A 24,933-nucleotide genomic window follows, 5' to 3' on the forward strand; every position below is an offset into this window, starting at 1 on the left:
AAATAAAATAAAACAAAATTAAATTAAATTAAATTAAATTAAATTAAAATAAAATAATGTAAAGTAAAATAAAATAAAATGAAATAAAATAAAATAAAGTGAAATGAAATGAAATGAAATGCAATGAAATGAAATAAAATAACATAAAATAAAATAAAATAAAATAAAATAAAATAAATAAAATAAAATAAAGTGAAATGAAATGAAATGAAATGCAATGAAATAAAATAAAATAACATAAAATAAAATAAAATAAAATAAAATAAATAAAAGATTAAATGAAACGAAATAAAATTAAACTAGTGATAATTAAATTAAATTTAAATTAATTAAACAAATTAAAATTAAATAAAACAAAATAAAATGAAATGACACAAAATAAAATAAGATATAAATATAAATAAACTAAAGTTTAAATAAAGTAAAAATAAAATAAAATAAACTTAAAAAATTAAACTTATTGTAATTAAACAAACGGGTTTTAAAGCTTTCGGGATTCAGGAGTAATAGTCTCGTTTGATAAAAAAAAAACTGCTTTGACCTTTTAATTTACTTTCAAACATGTATATGTAGTCATTTTTTCAACCAGAAACCCGTATGCTATCGACTTCATCCATTTCCATGGAAAGCAGAGCCTAAAAACTTATTCACATTTTATTTAAGTTCATTGCGTGCTGTTTTTAGGTCAAGAAAAGTAAAAATCCAAAATTTTACTTTTAAAGGTCGATTTTGAGATCAAGGTAATTTGTCATTCAATCAGACCTAGAGAGGACTTCCAAAAGTAAAATTTTTAATTGTTTGTCTTTTTGGCCTAAAAGAGCTAAAATAAATTTACAAAAAAATTAAATTTATTTTTCTGTTCTGGTAACCATAAAGATGAATTCCTTAAAAAAAAGTAAAGCAAAATATTTTGTCCTGAATTCTGCATCTTTAAAATGCCGTTACATTTATTTCGTGCTCGAAATATTTGATTATGTATCTTCTTCTCAAAATCCGTAACTTTGCCACGTTATTTGACTTTTCTTTGAGTATTATCTATTACTTGCCTGTCTGCCTAAGATACTCGTATGCCATGGCGTATGAGTTATCTATTAACATCAAAATTAAGTCCGGTCGAAATAGAAATTAAATCAGTATCTCAGTTCATTACCTTTAGCTCACTACAACTTCACTGCGACTCGCCTTAGCTCGCCTTCAACAAACATTCTTGGAAGCACAACACGCAAATTGATCAAAGCAAACGTTGACTCAGTGAAAATAAAATAGACAAAAATCGATTTAGTGCTGCCTCGCGTTGGAACGCATTTGCTCAGCTGTTTTGTATCAGTGCTTCGTTGTTGGTTTAGTATCTACTAAAATAGTTTTGTGTCGACGTATTTTTTTTTGGTATTCCGAGAACACTTTTGTGATTTTAATTGGCGTTGTTGCCGTATGGCTCATTAAGTTAAATTTGCTGAACACCCCTGCCTTAAGTCGCTATATTTTTTACGCCTCAAAGGCAGTATTGCCATTTTGGCAAAGTAAATGGGACTTATTTTCATGTTAAGCGCCCTTAAAGAGTCCTTTTTTCGAAGTCCTTTAATTTATTCGTAATGTATCTATTTTCTATGTTTTCTTTTTACGAGTTTTAAGCTCAGAATGTTTGTTTAGAATTAAATTCGTTCTAGAATAAATAAATAAAATGTTAAGTCGATGAATAATGAAACTTTCCCTTTTCTTTGCTCCACAATTTTTTATTTAGCCCTTTCTAGCCCTTTTTTCTAGAGGTTCTAGCCCTAAATGGATATTTATTTCTAGCAACTTTGCCCAAAGAAAAAATTTCGTAATTTACTAAAATGTTTAATTTTATGAGGAGTGCAAATCTATTTAGTAGAGTTATTAGAGTTTAGGAGGAGGTACTCCATGTCGACAGGAACTTAGAAGAATGTATAGTACTCAAAAACATATTTTCAACGATATTATTGTTAAATATTTGCAAGGTTTTTAAAGTTAACATTTTCGTATTTAATATTGTTCATGCTTTTTCCAAATTCATATAAATCAAACTTTTATACAGATCTTAGAAAAATTCAACAAATTGTCATTGAAATTTTGAAAATTTTTGGGTATGCCTGTTTTGAGTTGGCTGTTTTATAGCCTATTAAATTTTAGTATGATACAGGTTTTGAGCGGCTAGAAAATTGCGTTGATTTTTAGTATTTTTCTTTCGCTGGCGGGTTTTGCGGTTTTTTTTTCATATAGATAAATAGGTGCAATTTATAAAAACTAACGTTTATTTTTTTCTGTAATTTTCTTTCAAAAATTTTCTAAAAATTCAGATTAAAAAGTTCACAATTTTAATGAAAATTTGTTGATGTTTTCTAACCACTGTATGAAGTTTGAAAGTTTGTTTTATATGGTTTTGGTTAAGGCATGAACCATATTAACAAAAAAGTTTTAACTTTAAAAACCCTGCAAATATTTAACAAAAATCATCATGTACTAATTTTTGCTCCGCACTTTGAAATCGAGTAGAGTTAGTAAGAAATTTCTATTTTGGCTGTGTTTAGAACTCACCAAGGGCGAACATTTTTATGACCCTAAACTACTCTCATAGTATGCTGTCAAATTAATGTACGTATGTATGCAGTTATATCGTCGTTTAAAGTACAAAACCTCGTAACTGACTTTTTTGCCAAAAATGTGATTTGCTCACCGGAAGCTCCTTGCATCAAACCTTATACATTCATAGCAAAATGCCGATATTCACATAGATATAAAAGTTAGAGGTAATGAGGAATAACTGACAGAGAACCGTTTTGAAATAAGACATGTTTTACACAAACGAGGTTTTACATTATCTTGATATGCGGTTTTGTATTTTAAACGACGGTATGTACATAAGTACATTTAGGATATACGTCATACAAAAGTTAAAACTACACAATTTAATTTAATGCTTTATCTTACGAAATTATTTAGGATAAGTTAGATTGCCTTTTTATCGTCACTTATTATTTTTATGTGTTTACTTTGTTTGGATATTTTTTTCTCTTACATAAGTGTATTTACAAAATAGCAAGTCCAACTTTTTTTTTCGTCCTTCAGATATATTTTGTATAAGTTTCATATTCCTATCTAATTGTGCAGCTGCAAAAACTTATATCTAGTTGAAAAACGTTTGTTCACAAGGCCATAATGGGTAAAACCAGCTCTATTCCCACGGTGTCAGTAAAGTGCTACAGCAACACCTACTTTCTCTTATAAATTTATTACAGGAAGCAGAAGCAAAACATAGAAGACACAGTTGAGACATAAGCAACGCAACAGAGCAGAGCGGCAGTGTACATGTGTACATACATGTGTACATACATAAGTAACTACAGTACAGCGATGACAGTGCAACAGGATTAAAGCACCATGAAATTCTTTTGTTGAAAAAAAAAATTATTTTACGGCACACAAATACTCATGAATGTGCGGTAGTAAAAGCCCACCTGTTCAAGTGATGTCGTTAATTTGCCGGTGTCTCGTAAAAGCAGCACGAAATTGGAATTGGTGCAACTAAACCAATTGACATTGAGCTATGCACCTACCATACGTGCTTGTGTTTGTATTAAAAGCAAATTGATTAATTTTCGGTTTGTATGCATTTTCACCCTTCCATTTAGTTTTCGCTAGTTTTCATTGCATTTCACCAGTTGCAACTTTTTGAGGCGTTAATTGGGCCACAAGTGTGATGGCTATTTGTAGATAAGTACATTTAAAAATAATTAAAAAAAAAATATGCTGATATGTAGATATAATTAATAGTCCCGTGCAAATATTATTTGTATGCTAGCTTACGTGATTGAAAGCCTGCGCAAACACAAACGATTGCGTGACGTATTGTGCGTGTTTTATTTTTCTCATTCATATACTACTATAAATATTTGAATTGTTGATATATTGTTATTATTATTGTTGTACAGTATTTAATAAGTAACTAATGTACTTAGATGGGATTTTTCGCCAGAGGAACATTAAATTACCGAAAGGAAATATTTCTATGAAATTTATCATTTGTACATTCTCTGAATCGCACATATTTTTTTCTCCATTAAAAATAAAACAATTTAAATTGTGTGTGCATGTAATGTAAAAAATTATGTATTTATCAATTAAAACCTATTTAAACGAATGCAATAAATTACGTACATATTGAATAATTAACATTAAAAACCTTAAACAACAGTGAAGCGGAAGCGTAAGTGATGTTTAAATAATAAAAAAAAAAAACAATAGTAAATAGCCACACGATTAAGGAAATTTTAAAAACAAAAGCAAAAATTCCAACCAACAACATTTGTTAAAAAAAAAATAAATAAAATTAATATAAAAAACGAGAAAAAAATTTAAATCAAATTAAATTAAAAAGTAAAGCAAATTTAAGAGCCTACTTATAGTAAACATAATATAATGTGATGTTAAACCAAACAAAAAAATTTTTAAAAACAAAAAAATTTAAAAAAAGAAACAACCAAGATACGCAGTAAAATTATATAAACCGTAGAAAAATCTTGTTACATATTTGAATTTATACATAAAAATTGGGCAAAAATTAAAAAAAAAACTTTGAATAAGTAGACATTTTTGAAATTTAATATATTATATATACATATACATAAATTATACAATAAATTATTTACATAAAATAACATGCAATTACTATTATACATAAAAACTGAAAAAAAAATATACATACATATACTTACGTAAATACATACATTTACCCACTATATAAAATAATATCCATTTATTGCTTATCCATGTATTTACGCGTACCCCTTTCTTCGTTTTTACTTGCTCATACTCGTACGTGGAAATGTTTGAACAATCGAAAAACCTACCAATTTTCTTGTATTCATATGTAGCATGTAAACTAGGGTGCGTCACCAAAATAAAGTGGCACGTTTTTATCGGAATTATAAAATGTCTTTTATTTTAGGACTTCCGCCAAAATATTGCACAAAAATGTTGAGATTTAATTAATTTTTCTTATTCCATTGAAAAAATGTTTAAAGATTTTTATGCACACGTTTTAAGCTTAAACTTTTCTATCATCTGAATTTCTTTTTTGGAAAAAAACTTTTAAGACGTAAATCTGAATATATTTCCGAAATATTTTGGCTGAAGTCCAAGAATATTATTTTTTTAACTTTTTTATTTTTATTTATTGAATCTGCCCTGCTTAAGAGCCTAACAATAAGTTTGCGAAACTTAATCTATTCACTATTACAAGTTACATGCCGTAGTATTTTCTTAACTGGCTCTAAGAAAAAGATTACGACTGGGCTGGCAAGTCATTTCTACGTCGTCTTGAGCTCCTTTTGGCACGCAATAAAGATCTTGCTAAATGATTTACGTGCGCTTAAGTTTCGAATATAATAAATTTTATAATTCCAATGGAGAAACAGTGCCGATTTTTTGTTTTATGAAGAATGATCCTCTCTAATGTACGTACGTACACTCCGTGAAACATGTGTATTTAAATAAAAAAAAATCATAAAAATCTTTAATATTGAGCAAACAACATCTTAATGTGCGCAACTTTGAACGCTGCGAACTGCCAATTTCAAAAAAAAAAATGTTTTTTTTTTTTTGGTAATTGCAACACTGACGGCCTAAAACGAATTAAATAAAAAACAAACAAACGCAATTATTACAGCAATCCGCGTTAAACATGTTAACCACAAAACATTTGTTAATTGTTTTGGTTATAAAACGATTTTGAAGAAGATGAAATTGAAATAATTATAAATACCAAACGTACATATTGCATGTATTAAACATAATTAAAATTAATTGTTTTGATAGATGGCAACTTCATTTAAAAATAGTTCATACTAACAACTTTCGTTTGATATTATAATATTTTATCTCCAGCACCTTTATTATTTATTCAACTTATTTACTATAATTGACATAGGGCCGTTTTCTCAAGTAACCTGTAACTTTAAAGCTCACTTTATATTCAAAGATTGCATTAAAATTTAAGATTGTGCCTAAAGTAAAGCATTTTATTATTCGTTTTAAATTGGTTTACAACCAAGATACATACATACGTCGTAAACCGTTAATATAAATGTTTAACTTTAGACATAGCTTTACTTTTAATCCAACCTTTAAATATAAAGTGAGCTTTAAACGGCCCTTAGGCGTAATTGCGTAGATAGTTTGAGACTCTCTCTGAACAGATATCCATGTTGAAATGTTCTTCAATGCATTTTGTTTAGTGCATATGGGACTGTTTTCACAGTGGCCACTTAACTCATGTTTTTTTTAATTAATTAATTTTTGCACTGAAGAAACGACAGTTAAGTGCAGAATGTGAATTAACTCACTAGTGAAAACAGCCCATAGCAAATTCAATTATCAGATGGCAACCTTCATTAAAATATAGTTTTTATTTATTCAATTTTTCCTATTCCCAACAGTATATAAAAATCCCCATATAACTGTGTATATATTATAGTGTGATCGAAATTTTTTTCGAGTGTAATTGTTGCTTTATGTATGGTTACAAAAAATTCATTTTTTTTAATTTTCCTTACTTATTCTGACAATTTATAAATATATTCCACAAATAAAAACATTTGGTTCGTTTTTTGAAAACATCAGCGTTTTGTCTATTCAATATATTTGAATTCAAAACGAAAAAGGCGCACTAAACTTAAAAAAATATATATATGTATAATATGTATGAAAAATCGTAGGACATTAATTAAAAATGCGATTTTTGTGGTTCGTATTTGTAAAAATTATACTTTAAGAAGCTCGCAAGTTCAATTAATAAACATTTAATTAAAAAGTAATAATTACGTTAATATAAGTCAATATAACATAATGCATTAGTATAAAAAATACGAATATTTGATATGACAATGAGAGTTGCAATGAAAAGATTTAAAATGCACGCGAAAATATGTGGAGAAGTTTTCATTAAAATAATAAAAGAAAAGTTTACAGACGAAGCTATTAACTGAAATTGAAGTATTGTTGCACATGTATACATACATACATGCATAGTATGTATACATTTGTAGTTGCAAGAATAGCAAACCAGATTTGATTTTGCGAATTCAACGCGGATAGTATTTGTGTTCTCTATCTATGTGTAATCTAACGCCGAGTTTCCACTAGACATTGAAATGACGAAAAATGTGTGCCATTTAAAAAATGCCATGTAGAGATGTAATGTAAAGACATTTTTTCTTAACGTAATGACACAAATATTTATTGATGCCCAATTTTTCGTCATTTAATGCCTAGTGGAAATCCAGCATGACTCCAAATTTTGTATTCCGTTGCCTTTGAAAGTCTCAAAAGTTTCCACTTGAAATACATACAAACAGAGGGCGATATTGTCACTTGCAAAGCGAATGAATTTGGCGAAGCGAACGATTTGGCGAAGCGAATGGATTGGCGGACGCAACTTAAATATGTATATATTAAGGGCCGGTTACTCAATTTTTGGTTAACACTAATCTGCGGTTAATCATCGTTATCATCGTATTCGACTCCATGCATACAACAGGGAGTCGGTAGCTTCGATAACGATGTTTAACCTGTAGTTAGTGTTAACCAGACATTGAGTAACCGGCTCTAAGAGTGTTCGCTTTTACCAGCTTGTGCAAGTTCTTTGCATCGCGAACACTTTTAAAACCTTCTCTGCTCTTTAATTCGCTTCGCCAAACCGTTCGTTCCGCCAAAATCATTCGCAAGTGATAATTCCACCCATAGTGTCGCTCGTTTGGGAGAAGAATGTCTTGCAGTTTGACAAATAAGTGATTTTTTTAATAAAATATTTTGCGGCAACAAAGCGTTTTGTTTCTCAACATAGTCTCTTTTTAGCTCGATACATTTAGTTCAGCGTTTTTCCAAATTTTTTATTCCTTCCAAATTATAGGTTTTTTTAAGTTCCTCAAAAAAAGCGTTTGCTTCAGTGATAACCTTCTCTTCGACCCAAAGCTCTTACTGTCCAGTCATTTCTTTAGGTTTTGAAAAAGGAAATAGTCGCAGGTGGCTTAATTTGATGAATATGGTGGTTGTCGTAGGAGTACGTAGGTCAGCTGATGGATTTTTTATGTGGTGATTACACGCATGCGCACCCGTGTATGGTCTTGAAAGAACAGCACTGGATTCCTCGCCAAATGTGGTCGTTTTTGCTTCAAAACAATAATGGAATCTGTCCAAAAGCTCTGAATTATTCGCATGCGATCGTTTTTTCACCTTTTAATGTAATCGATATGAGTGGCACCGCTGACATCCAAACAATTGTGGTCATGATCTTATTGGCCGAAAGACCCACTTTGGGTTTTTTTTAGTACGTTCACCCGTAGAAATCACCTGCCTTGACTGTTCCATTTTCTGTAGTATGTTGTGGTGTATCCATAGTTCATCCACGGTTACGAAAAGGCGTAAAAATTTGTTCAGATTGCACCCATAGTACCGAAAGCCCTTTAATGTCTAAATATTCAGGGAAAAGGTGATGCTCCCGCGCAGTTGAGATACCTGCCATCTCAGCAAGCGCATGGACTTTTATTATCTGATCGTCCAGTATCATTTCATGGATTTTTTCTACGATTTCTGACTTGACGGCCTCTATTGGGCGACCTAAACGTTCGCCGTCACTTGTACTGGCACGATCACAACTGAACTAATTTAGCCACTACTTACCCATTGAAACTTGATGGTGCAGAATCCCCATGACATGACTGTACGACTGTAAAACACAAACTAAATGACGCAGCATGCTTAAAATTTGACAGTGATCTATTAACAGGTGGCAGTTTACAGATGCGATATTACATTTACAGTTACTTGCAGAGAATTCAAAAAGTCACTGGCATGTCAAAATGACTTCGTAGCTCGAAAAAAAAAAATCAAAAATCAAAAAAAAAATTTTGTAGGTATGAAAAGTAGGCTAGTGCTTATTTAAATTATGCCAGTAGCTGCACTGTCTGGGTGCTGACACTATGTAAACGGGGCATTAGAGTTTATGTATAGGTTCTTCGCATTGGACAAGACCAAATAATAATAAAAAAATATAGCAGGTATAATTTGAAAATGTTATCCAGAGGATCGAGTTATTATAAGAACCTTTTTTGAATTCTTACTTTGCAAATAGGGGCAATGAAATAAGTTTTACGCAAAAAGTCGCATACTTAGCTAAAAAAAAAATTGCATTATGACATTATGCCAGCAAACGAGCTATTTACTTTTGTGTGCTTCACAATTTTTTCGCTCGTGAGCAATATCTTCTGTCCTTTGAACTTAAGCTCGGAACACTTTGACGACAGCAAGCGACAAGCAGCATCTGTCAAATTTTAAATACACACGTTCTTACGGACACAATTATTTTGACGACAGCACGACATCTTGGCTGCAGGACTGCAATTGTCGACGTCGCCAAATTAAATCTATTTCTAATTTTGCCGGCGACAATGAGTAGATGTAGTGCTGCAAAATTAAATTGTCGCAAAATTAATCACATATTCTTGATTGTTCATGTTTTTCTTATTTATTTAAATAAAAATACACAATTTGTGAAATAAATATACCAAAATGTCAAACTTTAAAATCGGCTGTTTGCTATGTCGCTGAGGTCTTCAAAATGTTTAAGAAGCTGGCTTCAAGGCGACATTTGTCGACAAAATGATGTCGCTGTCGTTACGTCGTGAAGTTGCAGTCGTCAAAGTGTTCCGAGCTTTATTCGCTTCACCAAATAACTGCAACAGGTTATTGGCAAAATCCGTTAGATAAAACATATTACTGAACCGAAACGTAATCGTAAACTGGCCACTACATATCAAACACTTAGGTGGATGGCAACTAATGCAGAGCAAAAATTATTAAATATAAAACCAAAGCACAGTAATCTGTTGTGTTTTACAAAACTTCAGTGTTTTTAATAAAACTAACAAAGTCGGCTGCAATCGAAAATAACTGAAAAAATTTCAACAAACTCACCACTTACTAATCACTTACATCACATCACTTGCCTACTTATAAACCAACAGCTGTTAGGGAAATTTTCAAATTACTTAATGATTGACAGCGACAGCAATAAATGTTGAATGTAAAGCTCTTGGGTAATGGCAAACGTTAATATCTAAAAAAAGCAATAATACAAAAAAAAATAATAATAATAATGGAAAAAATAAAATAATGGAAAAATTAAAATTAGAACAAAAATATATACATACTTAAATATTTTAAATATAATTAGCATATACTATGTATTTATTATATACCAAAGTGAATTACAATTGATCAACAGAAACTGCAAACACACATAAAACTATATAGAGAAAATAAATTTACGAATGGAGTGTAGGTTTTGGACACAACCATTACGAAAGTGTAAAGCTAGTAATTTTACTTTTTGGAAAAACAAATTGCTGTCAGAAAGCGTCATCAAATGCAGAACTTATACTTTTGCCAAAATTCGTACAGGCAAAGCATCTATGTATACATACATATATAAGTATGAGCAATTATATACATATATATGTAGGAGTTGCAGCAAATAAGCCGTTAGCCAACCCACACACGCACACGACACTGGGCGATGAAGCCCAAAAACTTCATATTATTAGCAAAAAAAATATATATATATTAAACAAATAAATTTTTGAATGTATAATACTATAGCAAAAGAAAGAATGAATGGGAATCATTAAACAGCCAAGTCACAAAAAAGCAATGGATTTTCAAAAACTCACACACACAGTTTCTAACTTAAACTAACAGGTTAAAATTCAGCTCCTCAACTTAAGAAATTGCCTTCTCAAATCTATCTGTGTTATAATTTTTTGTTAAGCACACTTTCATGCGCTAACAATTGAAGTGAGCTTTTAAATTCAAATTTAATTCACACTTCTTTCTAATTTCGCGCTAAAACCGCTTGTCGGCTTTTTCTTCCGAAACCAAAATTCTTCGCCAATTGCATCTCTACGTTGCGACAACAATGCGTTAAAAATGAAATTTACTTTTTGGCGGATGCGGAAGGAACAGGCTACAAAATGTGTAAAATATACATACGTAAACTAGAAATAATTAAGCGAAAATATAAAACTTTAAAATTGTATGAAAGAAAAGCATAGTTTTCCAAACACTCACACACACACATACATACTCGCCCACATAACCACACAAAACCTATAGTTAAATTATAAATCAAAACTTGTAAGTGTAACTCCAAAAAAAATGCATTACAATTTACAATCGCCTTGCGAATTGTTAAAAAAAAAATGTTGTAAAAGCAAGAAAAAACTACGAAATTTAAAATTAAAAAATAGCGCGCAAGTATTAGCGCTGGCAACAACCCGCCGGCAAAAGAAGGACGCGCATGCGCAATGAGCACACGTGTTAAATAATTAAATAAAGTATAACAAATTTTTTGGTGAAAAAATACTCATTATTGTTAAACGGTTTAAATACAAAATATTTAAAAAAAAATCATAAAAAAGGAAAGAAATTGAATAGCAAAATAAATACAATAATAATTATTAAAAGTAAATAAAAATAAAATTAAAAAGTAAAAAGTAAAAGGTATGTACATGCATATATATTTCAAAAGCAAAAAAGGGTCAGCAAATTCAAAAAAAAAATTTAATATTATTACTTTTCTCTCTTTAGTAAGTTTAGTTAATTGATTATTAAAATAAAATTAACTGTTAGAGACAAAACTGAAAAACAAAAAAATATATAAATCTTAAAATCCAGAAAAAGGCAAAACAACACTGTTGTTTAACTAAGGTAAAATATGTATAAAAATAATTATTTAATAAAAAACCATAGTTTCATTATTTGTTGTGATTATTATTATTTTTTTTTTTGAGTAATTGATTGGATAAATGATTTAAATATTTATTGAGGAACTATAAAAAAAAAACTAATAAATAAATGCAAAAAAAAACAAAAAAACATGTATTTTTTTCGTTTGGCATAACGAGTAGGTACAACTTACATATCCCTAATGAATCCTTAAAGCGCTTTGGTAGTCGAATTTCTTACCACTAATCTTTCCACTTAACAAGTTAGCCTCTGTCTAGCCAGAGCTGAACAGTCACAAAGAATGTGTTCGGAATTTTACTCGTTCTCAAGGCAGAGCTGTGTGCGGAAACGTAGTTGGTTGTGGCGCGTTAGTTATCCGGATAGTAGCCTGATGTCATTTCTGTTTAATTGAAAAATATCCAATCTATTGAAAGCGTAGCCAAAGAGCTTGGCCTGTCTATAGCCACCCACCGCCGCATAGTACTTACTACGTTCAGAGCGTTCCCACTCCAAAAATTATGGCTCCCGAAGAGGACCAACTACAACCGCAGAATGGTTCCGGTCACAAGGCGCCAACTCGACAGCGACCTCGTTTGCCTTCGATCTCGTACTGGCCCGGCACCCAGCACAGAGGTAACTTATTTTTTGCTGCCAAAATTTTTAGCCTGTTATAGCAGTATTTAACAATTATGCATTCCATCATCTTGTTTCAGAGGGTCCGATGGCTGCTTGGCTATCTGAAAAGATAACTAAAAAACGCCCTTCAAACCGTTTTCCCAAGTGTTAAAACTTCAGCTTGGATCACCGCGGGAATTGCTGCTCGTTTTGTGCCGGGTCCATAGTCACTTGCAGCTGCTCTGTCACCCATCCTCGAACCGCCCGTGTACCAATCTCCATATCTGGGATCAAAGGCGCGGAGTCCGTTTGCTCCATCTTATCGATCTTATATTTTCACTTGGAACTTTCAACCATAGCAGATATTTTGGGTTATCGAATCAAAACATGCCGACTGGAAGTCGGGAATACGCCCAAAATATCGAGCATCTCCGACTTAGTAAATAATTAAAATTTTTTTCGTTTTCCAATAAATCATTTTCACTCATTTAAACAGTAAATACAGGACGATTTTAAGTTCGAAGGTCATTTAGAGGTTGAAAAAGGCACTTCCAAGAAAAAAGTTTCAAAGAAAAGTTAGGTATTTATATACTCAAAATCTGAATTAGTAGCAAAAATATGTATGTCTAAATAAAAAAAGAAAAATGGGCTTCCGGTAAGTTTAACGCACTTCCGGTCGAAACTGACAGTCGGTAATAATACCAAAGATAGAGCAACCCTTAATTGGTACTTCATATTTTTGCGTTTTTCAGTTTAACAATAACAAAAAATATTTTTCTCTGTATTTTTTCTATGTATATCTAATGTGTTTTTTGTGTGATTAAGAAAAATATTTATTTTACATATTGTATTGATTCAGGCGAATATACTATACATAATTCTGCATATCGGTCCAACTTCAAAAAAATATTCCAATACAGATTGTTTGCATTTTTATTACTAATTTCCAAATGTTTCACTTTCCTATCGGCAGGAGGATAGCTTATCAGTTTGGAATCGCACTGCCACGGATCACACAAGCACGACACGTATCCGGGATACGCTACGTAGGATATTAAATATACCTCTAACAACGGCAATGGAGTATAAGATACACTGTGATAGCCTTAAATATGTAGCAATGTAAGTATTTAAAGATTTCTACGACATAGTTTATTGGTGTTGATTGATTTATGCGACAGGGTAAGTAGGTGATGTACTTTTTTGGTATGAATTTCCATCGCATTAATTAATAATAATAGATTGGCGCTTACACATATGTTAGTGTTTGGCCGAACTTCTCTTCCGATTTGTGGCGTGCGCCTTTATTTGCACACAAAGCGGAGGACCTATAGTTTGCGCCGACTCCGAACGCATTTACATTTTAAAATTTGGTTGGAACTGAACAGGTTTCGGCGTTGCGCACTGGTCTCAATTTTTGCCGTGTTTTAATTTTCTTGCCTTTAAAAAAGGGTGATGAAATTCTTTATCAATCGTTGGGGTATTTGAAGCTTTTTTTATTTCACAATAAAGTGGCCTTTTTTGTAATGAAAAAATATTTTTTTTTTTCTGAAAAGTACAGTTATTTATAAGTTGCCTTTTCTAAATCCTCGTTTTGAGTCTGAAACGGCGCGGAGAGGTCCTACTTAATTTGAACACATATGCATATTTTGTTTCTTCTCCAGAATTTGACGAGCTGTGAAAATTTAGTCAATAGTGAACCCACCTATAGTTACAGCCACACTTATAAGGTCCAATCAGTTTGTTCGTGTAAAGCTTCAGTCTTCCACACATAATCGTCGACAGGACCTTTTAAACAATATTTCTTGCTGCCTTATTTTCTGATAGAATTTTCGAGCCACATTCATGCCTGCCAGCATCTCAAGCTCTTTGGACGCACACCTTTCGGCCCTTCTTTTCTTCCCACGCTCAAGAACGCTCGAACTTATCTGCCGTCTATCACAACAAAATATTATGACATTTGAAAAATTCAGAATCCTTAAAATCTGAAAAAGCGTTTGTAAGCCTTAAGCTGATGTCACATAAAACTTTTGCTTCGCTTTACGTGACAGATTCGCTTTGACAGATAAGATGAATTGTATGAAAATGCACAAAGCATGCCACATAAATCGTTGCCCATCTTTTTGCGCGCTTTGACAATCAGCCGGTTTAATATTTATTTTGTTTCGTCCAAATTCGGGTTTTCATGCAGAAACATAAAACTTAATTACATTGCTGATAATTTTAAATCAAAATAATTAAAATCCACAGCAACTTTGATGAGTAAACAAGCGGTACAACATTGTTTTTTTGGCGTTCATTGTGGCATACCTTTTGCGTCTGGCGCTTTGCTGGCAAAGTTATAAATGTCACGCAAAGCTACAAAGTTTTATCTGGCATCAGCTTTAGTTATGAAAAAATGTTTATAAATTTATTAATACATTCTAAAACTACAGATCTAGCTCTTGAATTTATTTAAATTTTCAAAAAGTCTTAGAAAAAGTACTGCAACAAAATATGTTGACAATTATTTTTTGTTTTAAATCACGTTTGAATTAATAAAAACTCCATATTTAAGCAAAGTACACTATTCCAATTATCGCCATTCCTTCCTTTTATCGCTGATAAAAAAAAAAAGATATAACGAACTAGTCTATAGCCAAAGATATCTAACGTAATAAAAATCGGCGGATATTTTGCGCTTTTTATAATTAATAGTGAAATTTTCAAGATCACGCGTGTATGTCTAAGAACATGTACGATACACGATAAATAATAAAAATTAAAAAAATACTAAAAAATAAAAATAATCTAATTGCCGAAGACTAAGATTACCGTGGAACTAATGAAAACTTTTTTGTGGTTTTGAAGTTGTTGAGTTTTTTCTTCCGTTAATTAAATATTTGAAAATGAAAAAAATTTAAAAATTAAGAAAAAGTGGGGTTTTGACCACTTTGGCATAAAAGCCACCACTGAAAATTTGTCAATTAAATTGGTATATTCGTTTCTTTAAATAATATGAATTAAATAATAAACTATATACATGCTCCACAGCATGCTTCAATAATTATAAATCTTTATATATCTGGCAACCCTGTTTTTATAATTTTTCCCCAGAACTTTTTACAGAAAACACCAAGTAGAATGGGAGAAAATAGAACAAATCCGTAGAATTGATAAAAGCTGTTAAAATTTCGAAAAATCCTAAATACGTGTCTTCTCCGATGTTTTATAATGTTTGGACACCCGGTACTTTTCGATACCTCGGATAATACGCTATACCATAAATATATTTTGTTCTAATTTTTTTACGTTTAAACAGTTTAGCAACAATTTTGGCCACTTTTTCAGTCTTCTGACCCACTGTGCAGCAGGACATTACAGTCGCCATGTGCGATTTTAACATCGTGGCGAGGGCAACGCTGATATGCTTCTCCTAGGTGCTCATAGAATCGCTCCTTACTCTTATCGTCCTTGTCCTCTCGAAAGTTTTTTCTTACAATCTAAAAAGAACATACTCCTCCATTTTCGCAAGAACTACATATTTATGTACAATAGGCTTGTTTTTTTGTTTGCACGCATACGTATCTGCACTAAAAATTTGTTTGGAACTGTAAGCGAAAAACTGTATGGGCGCTTATGAAAAGTTGTCGATAAAATTAAAATTACTTGTTTTTAAATTTAATTTTCGATGGTTGTTTCTTTTCACGTTAAGCGTATATGTTTTAATATGCGTGTAAAAAAAACGCGACTGCTATATCAGTAGCCGTTTTATCAATCTTAAAATCTAAACTCGTTACACACATTTATTTTACCAGGATGTTGGAAATATTTGAAACCAGAACGAAATGAATAAAATCAGAACACAACCACGCCCACTTTTCTTTTCGCGGTTATTTTCAGAAATGCAAATAGTTCAGTAGCAGCTACCTTGGGTATATAAGTTTGGATCCACTGGACCCAAATTTTTTGTTTCTTTTTAAGACAAAAGCCTTTCGTAAGACAATTGTCATTTCTGGCCACTATCCTGAAAACCCTTTTCCGTCTTTCGAAAGACTAATTAAAAGATCTGCTAACAAGGAGATGTTAGTGTTATTCTTTGTTTTTTAGCAATAATTTTTCTACAAAATTTTATGAAATTAAAAATATATATATTTTTCTCGTTAAAATAATAAAAATTAACAATTAACGATAAATTACATTTAAAAAAAAAAACAAAAAGAAAAAATTAATGAAATAGGTTTCTAAAAATTAAATAATATTAAAAGCAATAAGTTTTTAAGAAAAAAAAAAACTAAACCGACTTCAATTCTCATATAAAAATTTAAGATTATCGTTAATTTTTTCACGATCCAATTATCGGATCTAAACAAAATTAGTATGGGGTACCACCTTTCCGATGAAAAAAGAGTCATCGAAGTTAAAAAAGTTTCTAAAAACAGGATGAAACTAAAAAAAAATTTTTTTTTTTTGAATATCTGTATAACTTAAAAGTTTAAAGAAAATTCATTTAAAAAGATAAAATTAAGTTAAAAGAAAAATGTTAAGCTTCTAAAAGTAAATGAAATTAAAAAATATATTTATCTTTTTAAAACAATAAAATCTTAAAATTTAAGGAAAATCAAATTGAAAAAGAAAAAATATTCAATTAAAAGCGGAAAAAAGTAAAAAAAGTTCCTAAAACTAAAATGAAAATAGAAAAAGTGAATTTTAAATTAAAAAAGTTCTTAAATGTTAAAAGAAATAAAAAAAAAATTATTGTAAAAAGAAAAAAGAAATGCTTCCAAAAAGTAAATTAAATTTAAAAAAAAGTTTTCTTTTTAAAACAATGAAATCTAAAAGCTTACTTAAAAAAACAAAATGAGTTTCTAAAAATTAATTTAAATGAAAAGTATATACATAAATATTTTTGTAACACTACAATCTTATAATAAAAAAAAACTTTATTGAAAAAGGAAATAATAAATTAAAAAAAAATCATCTGCCCGAGAACTCGAATCTCGAATCTTCTATTGACACAGCGCGAATAAAGTGATATACGGCTCCATTTTGGAACATGCTTGTCAGAAGAGCTTTTCACCCTAAAAGCTGGCAAGAGAGCTTGTTTTGTAAGACTTTCGTGCCAGAACAAAGAGAATCGTTCCATTATGTTGTCTACGGTATTTCAAATGTCTTACAAAAGATTTTGGACTATCTTAGCCGGAATGGCTTGTTAATGTTGTTAAGCTTTTCTGAATGGGTATTTTTTTCTTATTTTTACCCATAAAATTCTTATTAAATTGTAAATTAATGATTTTCATTTTTTTATTATTTTTTCTTTACAGTAATAAAGGCACTCTGAAAAGCTGAAATTCAGTAAATACATTCAACTCAACAAAAATAAAAACAATCGAAAACGACGACACTATGCGCTACGCGAACACCAACATTAGTAGCAGCAGCAACAATGGCAACATCAATGGTAACAGCAGCAGCAGCTGCAGTAGCAATAACACCAATACAAACAGCAATAAATACAACAACACTAAAGACAACCACAACTGCAAAAACTATTTCCACAACATTACTACCGACATCGCAAAAACTTAAAACATCAGATTAAACTAAAACAAAAAAAAACTTTAATTATTACATAATCTATCCTCTGACCATTTGTTCATCAAACAATAGAAGCAAACAAACGCACATACTGGAAGCCGGCAACAATAAATATAGTGCAACTATGTTTGTTAAAAGTGCTGAAATTTTTGTTTTCAAGCTGAATGCTAATACAATGCACTAAGAGGAAATAATGTTTGGCATCATTTGAACTAAAAGCTTCTCTTAAACGCGACAACCTCAAGTTAAGCATCGACCTCAAGCAAATAGAAAATATATATTTAAAAAGAAAAAAACGTTATTCAAATAATACCATTAGTGCTTGCATACGCGAAACATCATCTAAAAATGCTGTTGCCTCATAATGTTGCATTATTTCGACATGATTATTACGTAAAAAATATACAGTCATCTGTGCGATACACTAAATCGTTTAAATTGTTTTTGTTTTATACCGATTTGCAAACTACATTCATATTCTCAATGAATTTCTGTTTTTATAACAATTTTAATAAAAAAAAAAAAAACGTTGGTGCCCACCTCCAAACAAATACTTAGTAAAGAAAAGTAAACATTTTTACTAGAAATATCGACCAACTTATTGAAGTTACATAGTATTTGCTATCAAAAGCAAACCCACAAACAAAAATACATACCTACAATACAAATAAATACATACTCAATCAACACAAAAAGAGTACAGCAAAATTAAATATTGTAGAGTGTTTATTGAGAATATTCCTCACGCAAAACAGAATATCTAAAGAACGGAGGATGAAGAGTTGCAAAAAAAAATTTAATAAAAAGTTATTAAAGTTGCAAAAATGAAAAAAAAAAAAATTAGTTGTGTATTTTTTATGAATTCAAAAAGCCATTGTTAATTTTTTTTTTTAATAAACCGTTTTTTTTGTGCGTTTGGTTGATCACTTTTTCGCATTAGTGCCAACTATCGTTTGTTGGCCTGTACCGAGAACAGAAGACCTCGGCTATGTCTTTCTTTCTTTGGGGTTCTGCTAAGGCCTTCTGCGCAGTGTGACCAGCTTAGTTTTTTTGAGGCTAAATTTAGCACTTACATTTTTGTTCTAGCCTAGAAATTTTAGGCCTGGCTTCGTGTCTTTTTAATGCTAGTAAGTAATTTTCATCTGTTAATTATTAATTTTTGGAAATTCGAACAGCCAAGCTAAAAGATTAATTGAATTGCAATGGTAAATTCTTACAGCAAAACCAGTGCAACTATGTTACTTCTATCACAAAACCAGTCGACTAAATGAGGAGCTCTTCTTAAGGCTTTCGACCGCGATGTTGCCTGTGGGCTACTCCTCATGTTTACGGTCCTACCACCCGTGTTTATTTGTTTTTAGTTGATCAAACGTAATGATAGCTGGAATCAAATGTGTCTGCATGAAGAAGGTTCAATAAGTAACTCATTTGTAAAACATTTAGCAGAGATATTTGCAAGAAACTTTATCAACATTGGCGAAAAATTCTGTTTTTGGCTCTGGAAGATGTTTAAAAAAAAAAATTCTTAGTAATTATGCCAAAAATGATAAAACTGTGAACGAAATAGCATTAGGGAAATCATTATCTTCATCTTCTGGAATACTGTTTTGAATTTTTCTCAAATTCCACATAAAATTTCCGATTTCATAGCGTCCAAAGTAATGGGCGTGGAGCTTAGAATTTTGCCCAGGTACTTCAGGAATGAAAGTAACAAGATTAGAAGAATCATGTATTGTGGAATTAAAAGAATCGGTTAAATACCAAAGGGCAAGCAATTACCAAGGGCAGCATTGTAAATGGTATGCAGTTCAAAAGAGCTTCTTTAAATGAACCGAACCGATTTAGACGTAAAACTAAAGTCCCTAGGTGACTGAAAAAATGCGGGATCGAAACACTTTTAATAATATAATAACACTTCACTTCAGACCTTGCCTTTGGAAGCTTTAACTTCAGCTTTAGCTCTAACTTTTTCTAAAATTTTTTAACCCAATTTAATTTTCCCTGATAGTCTGGTCACACTGCTTCCAGACTTGGTCCTTCCATTGTATTCTCACATTCTTTAGTTATCCTCCCATGGGCACCAAGTCGAACAGGCATAATCAAAGTGTAATTTTTGTTGGTCGAGAGAAGGCTCTGCTTTTTCAATTACTTGCCAAGCGCCAAAAAATAAGTTCCGCTTGATCTCCATTGCTGTTGTTAATCCAGTGGATATGCACAGCGAAATCCATGGAAACATTTAGAGGAGGTGAGACATAAACTGGGTCTAGAGGTCGACAGGACCCAAATTTCGAGTGTAACCCTTCCTTAAATACTCGCCGGTACTTTTAGCCGCATCATTTCCACATCTGTCTTGCTGTAGTAAACTAGGACGCTACAGTGCAGAGCATTGGGTTCAGCGACGCTCATTGAACTGACTTACAAACCTGTCGAAACGCCGCTTTCCAAACTGCCACGAGATCTTTCCCAATGTCGTGTCAGTATCATCACGTTGAGGCAGACAAAGCATGGCATAACAGACAGAACGCTAGCACCACGTCACGAAAGCAGGCATCTTATTCAACTAGGCATAAGCACAATCCATATCTGCAAGGTAGTAGCTCACTACATCGAGAAGCATTCGAAACTGCCATCCCCACTGACGCCAAAACTTCGTGTAAGGAGGTCCATTCTCTAATCGGGTTCTCAAGATAAATGCGAACTACCCTAGCGCCATTGTGGTCAGGGGAGTGCTGTCGAGTATATTTCTACAGAAACAAAATTGATATAGAGATAGCACTGGTATATATCAAGCACTTTCTCACCACAGTATACAAATTGTGCTAGGCGATTTCAATGTTAGGTTGGGAAATGAAGGCGTTTCTGGTACCAGCGTAGGAAAATTCAGCCTTCACGGCGAAAAATGCAGGTATGGCGTACTAAGTTCGGGTATAAAATGGTCTATGAAGCATCTTGGCTGTCTACAGATGCTGCTACGATATACGGAACACACGCAGCTAATGTTGTGAACGATCAGACGACCAAAAATGATGCCCATACGCCTCTTTGCAGTAAAGCTCAACGTTCAAAAGTTGCATTAACAAATAATTTTTAACCAAAAAAATGCAACCGACTGGGGGCTACTATGTAATACGATACGAAAGGGCAATGCGATGCGATAGGCAAATACATCATAATTAATACGTATCGCATCGCATTTTTCTTTCGCATCGAATTACAGAGTAACCCCCCTACCCCACCCCCAGGTATTCACCACACGTCAAATATTGCAAGAGGCGTGCAAGAATAAGTTCAACACACCATATGTTTGTCGATTTCAAAGCCGCTTTCACGATATCTGAATTTGGTATCCCCGAGAAACAAATAATAATAATAACAGATTGGCGCTTACACATACATATGTTGTCACACAAAGCGGAGGGACCTACAGTTTAACACCGACTCCGAACGGCGATTGTATTTTTATGAGAAGATGTTTTTCATGGCAGCAAAACACTCGGAGGTTTGCCATTGCCTGCCGAGGGATGACCGCTGTTAAGAAAAAACCTTTTTTCTACATTTTTTTGCGATGTTGCTTTAACCAGGGTTTGAACCCAGGTGCAGCGGAGCGGCCGAGAAACTAATACGGCTGTGTAAAATAACGTTGAGCAATACCACCAGCTCCGTCAGAGTTGGGAAGGTTCGCTCCGAGCCGTTTGAGAAGTGTTTTGCGTCCACATGCCGGAAATACATTAAGGGTATTCACTTAAACTCGTCTTAAAGTGTGTAGAACTCGTAATTTTACGAGGCTGTTACGGGAAGGCTCCTTTTTGCAAATGTATAAATAGGTGCGCAAAGTGACTGTCTGAAAAGTTTACCATGGCTTTGTGTGTAATTTTTTGTTACGTAGTATTTTTCATAATAGCCCGTCAGCTCGAACGAAAGTTAAAATATAATTAAATGAAAAAGAAAATTTTACGAGTTTAAGGGAATACCCCTATTAAGTACATCAGATCGGAGTTGTGCTAGTGTTGTGCGGGTCTCCCGTGACAGTTGAGGTTCTCCCGGCATAGCACCATCAACTCAGTACTACTCAAGCTCAACCAGGGGGGAGTAAAAATATTGGCCTACGCTGACGATTTAGTGATTTTATTAAGCAGTTTGTCTATCTGTGGTGAATAACACCGTGCAGAGAATGCAGAATTAATGCTATTTACGGTCAGGAATAAGGTTCCTAGCTTTGTATTACCAAAGCTGAATGGACAAAACCTATGATTATCTAAACAAGCGAAGTATCTGGAGTCATACTGGATCCTAAGCTTAGCTGGAAAATAAATATTGAAGAGTAAGGAAAGAGAGCATTGCCTATTGCTCCTGTAAGCGGCTTTCTGGGGTCTCAATCCAAAAGAGGTACTCTGGATATACACAGCGGTTGTACGTCCGATCTTATGCTACGGTTCCCTGGTACGGTAGACTGCCTTAAAAACAAGTGGAATCTTGTAAATCTAGGCAGAGTTCAGAGGGAAGCATGCATCGGGACCACGCGTGCAATGAGGACTTGCCCTACAGGCGCCATCAATGTTATTACAAACCTATTGCCACCTAAGATGAGACTGGCTACCAATTACATACGACCTGATTTAGTTTCACAGACCTTTCGGGACTAATCTTCCGTCGAGAATCGACTGAGACGGGGAACTTGATATCCCTGCCTGGATACGTCACCTTTGCAGCTATGACTCCAAAATGGACGCGGAGTTGGACCAGGCGTTTATTCTGAATCCCTGGGATTAAGAAGATCAGTTCATCTGCCCTATTTTTCAAGTATTTTTCGGGTAGAAGTGTTCGCCGTCTCTTAGAACGTAGTGGTTTACGTCACGGCGATCGTATAGCCATTTTCGCAGACAGCCAGGCGGCGCTAATCAAAGAGTGTAGGAATCTTTTATACACAGTAAGTATTCAGCTTGAGCTAGATTTTTTTGGGGTCACTGGTCATCGCAACATTCCCGTAAACGAAGCTGCAGCCAGAAAGGGTTTCACATTGATCTCGATCGAGGATCGTATCTCACCCCCACTTGGAACCTTATATAGAGACATCTTCCTCCACAATCTTCAGAAATCGGATCCGGTTAGCACCCACGTCTACAACGACTTCGGTTGAATCTGCAGAGACGAAAATGAGTAGGAACAGTATAGTACCTTCTTTGCAAATGTCCAGCACTAATTACTAGCAAAAATACCATGCTAGGAGCATATTAGTTCAAAACGTGACGCGAACTTTCTGATATATGTATGCCTCTACAACATACTCAACTTTATCAACCACGCCGGTTGGTTCTAACATATGCAGTCGAGATATATGTTAACGAAACGGCACTCAGCTTCTACTTGGGCGTAAGAGTTTTAGGTTCTGCCTCGTCAACAAATCTTGTTCTTGTTGTAGCGGCTACTCAACCCTGCTTATTGGCAAGCTCAACCAACGGGAGACCCGGGAAGCGTGCCACGTCAGCTGGGTCTGTCCATAAGGACCGAGATGTTAGCTAAGAGATGTCTCGAGTCGGGAGTATCTCTCCGCATGCCGGGCACTCGTTGGACATATGTGCATCTTATCTGCTCAGGTACGAGTTTAGCCGGCTACAATAGCCCGAGCGAAGTTGGCCTATTGCGGTGCGAGTCTTCCAAGGCGGACGAAGCTCTGTCTCGTCCGCGTCAGGTGGATGTGTTACCTAAACGGCATTTACAGGTCAAGAGTCGACTGCCTGTGAATGTCCGTTATGGCCAGTATGGCATTCTGTAGAGTCCGGAGGTGGTTTAATGAACCTCTGGACTTCGTCCTTCAGTTCGTATAGATGCCTCCTGACGTGCCTGTTGCACGCAGATGTCTGTTCTGGTGCCCGTGCGTCTGTGACACCGTACTAGGAACTGTTTACATTGTGCTGTGCTCCTTGACGGGGAGCATCTGAGCCTCGTCGTGTAGATGGTGCTGTGGCAACGTCAGAAGGCATCCGGTGGCTGTCTGGAGTGCCGTATTTTGACAGGTCTGTAGCTTCGCCCACTGCGTTCCTGCTAGTTCCCGGCGACCACAGGCCGGCCGTCCAAATGCCTTGTATGCTGCCAGCTACTTTTCTATATATTTACCCCAGGTGCTACCGACTATCGACTTGAGGACCTTGTTGCGGCTCTAAACTATGTTGACAATCGAGGTTGTGTGCGCCGAGGAGAGCAGGCTACCGAGGGTAACTCCGAGATGTTTTGGGTTATTCATCGTCGGGATTGGTACGAGTTCCCAGTTGCACTCTGACCTCCTTCGACCAGATGGTTAATAGTCTTGCTGAGGATTTCGTAGTGGAGAGTGTTAGGCTCTTTGCAGTCAAAAAGCGAGAAAGTTAGGAGAGGCAACTTGCTAGAGGAAGAGGAATGTTGCCGGCCAATATCAACAAACCGAAGGTCTGTTCTGTGTTCTCGAAATTAGATAGAGAAGCACGGTGCAGGGTGAATTAAGACAAAACGACACACACTTCTTTCGAACGTGATACTTTAATAATTCGCGCAACACTGCAGTTGTCATTGCAACTCGAACAAGTCCTAAAAGATGACTGACAGCCAATTTGAAGAATTTATGCTGCTAAACCAACAACAAACCTCATGAAAATCAAAAGAATTAGAATTTTTTTTGGTATTTTTTCTTAGTAGAAGAGATCAAATAGAATGCATATTTTGAATATTTTATGCTGCTTATTACAACCGGTAAGAAGAAAAGTTCCAGTAGCCATATCTAATTCTTTTGCACTCGCCTTTCACCAAGTTCATATCATCCAGCATAGTTATTAATATTTCTTAAAAAAAAACACATAAATTCCATTTTGCCTACATCTTTTATTCCCCCTAGNCAAGTTCATATCATCCAGCCAAGTTCATATCATCCAGCATAGTTATTAATATTTCTTAAAAAAAAAAACACATAAA

The 24,933-nt window shown here is 33.6% G+C and overlaps 1 protein-coding gene across 1 annotated transcript in view; it reads left to right on the forward strand.

Moving 5' to 3' along the window:
- The window catches only part of eIF4EHP (eukaryotic translation initiation factor 4E homologous protein), a 31,061-nt gene extending 12,512 nt beyond the window's left edge, over positions 1-18,549 (forward strand). Inside the window, exons 3-4 of the mRNA XM_017616705.1 lie at positions 13,388-13,536; positions 17,718-18,549. Coding sequence (XP_017472194.1) covers positions 13,388-13,536; positions 17,718-17,742 — 174 coding nt within the window. The 3' untranslated portion in view covers positions 17,743-18,549. The remainder of the gene's footprint in view (positions 1-13,387; positions 13,537-17,717) is intronic.
- The last annotated feature ends 6,384 nt before the right edge of the window (positions 18,550-24,933 follow it).

The sequence above is a fragment of the Rhagoletis zephyria genome, unplaced genomic scaffold (assembly GCF_001687245.7).
Source record: "Rhagoletis zephyria isolate East Lansing unplaced genomic scaffold, Rhagoletis_zephyria_1.1 Rzeph_scaffold_01257, whole genome shotgun sequence".
In the NCBI taxonomy this organism is placed as follows: Eukaryota; Metazoa; Arthropoda; class Insecta; order Diptera; family Tephritidae; genus Rhagoletis; species Rhagoletis zephyria.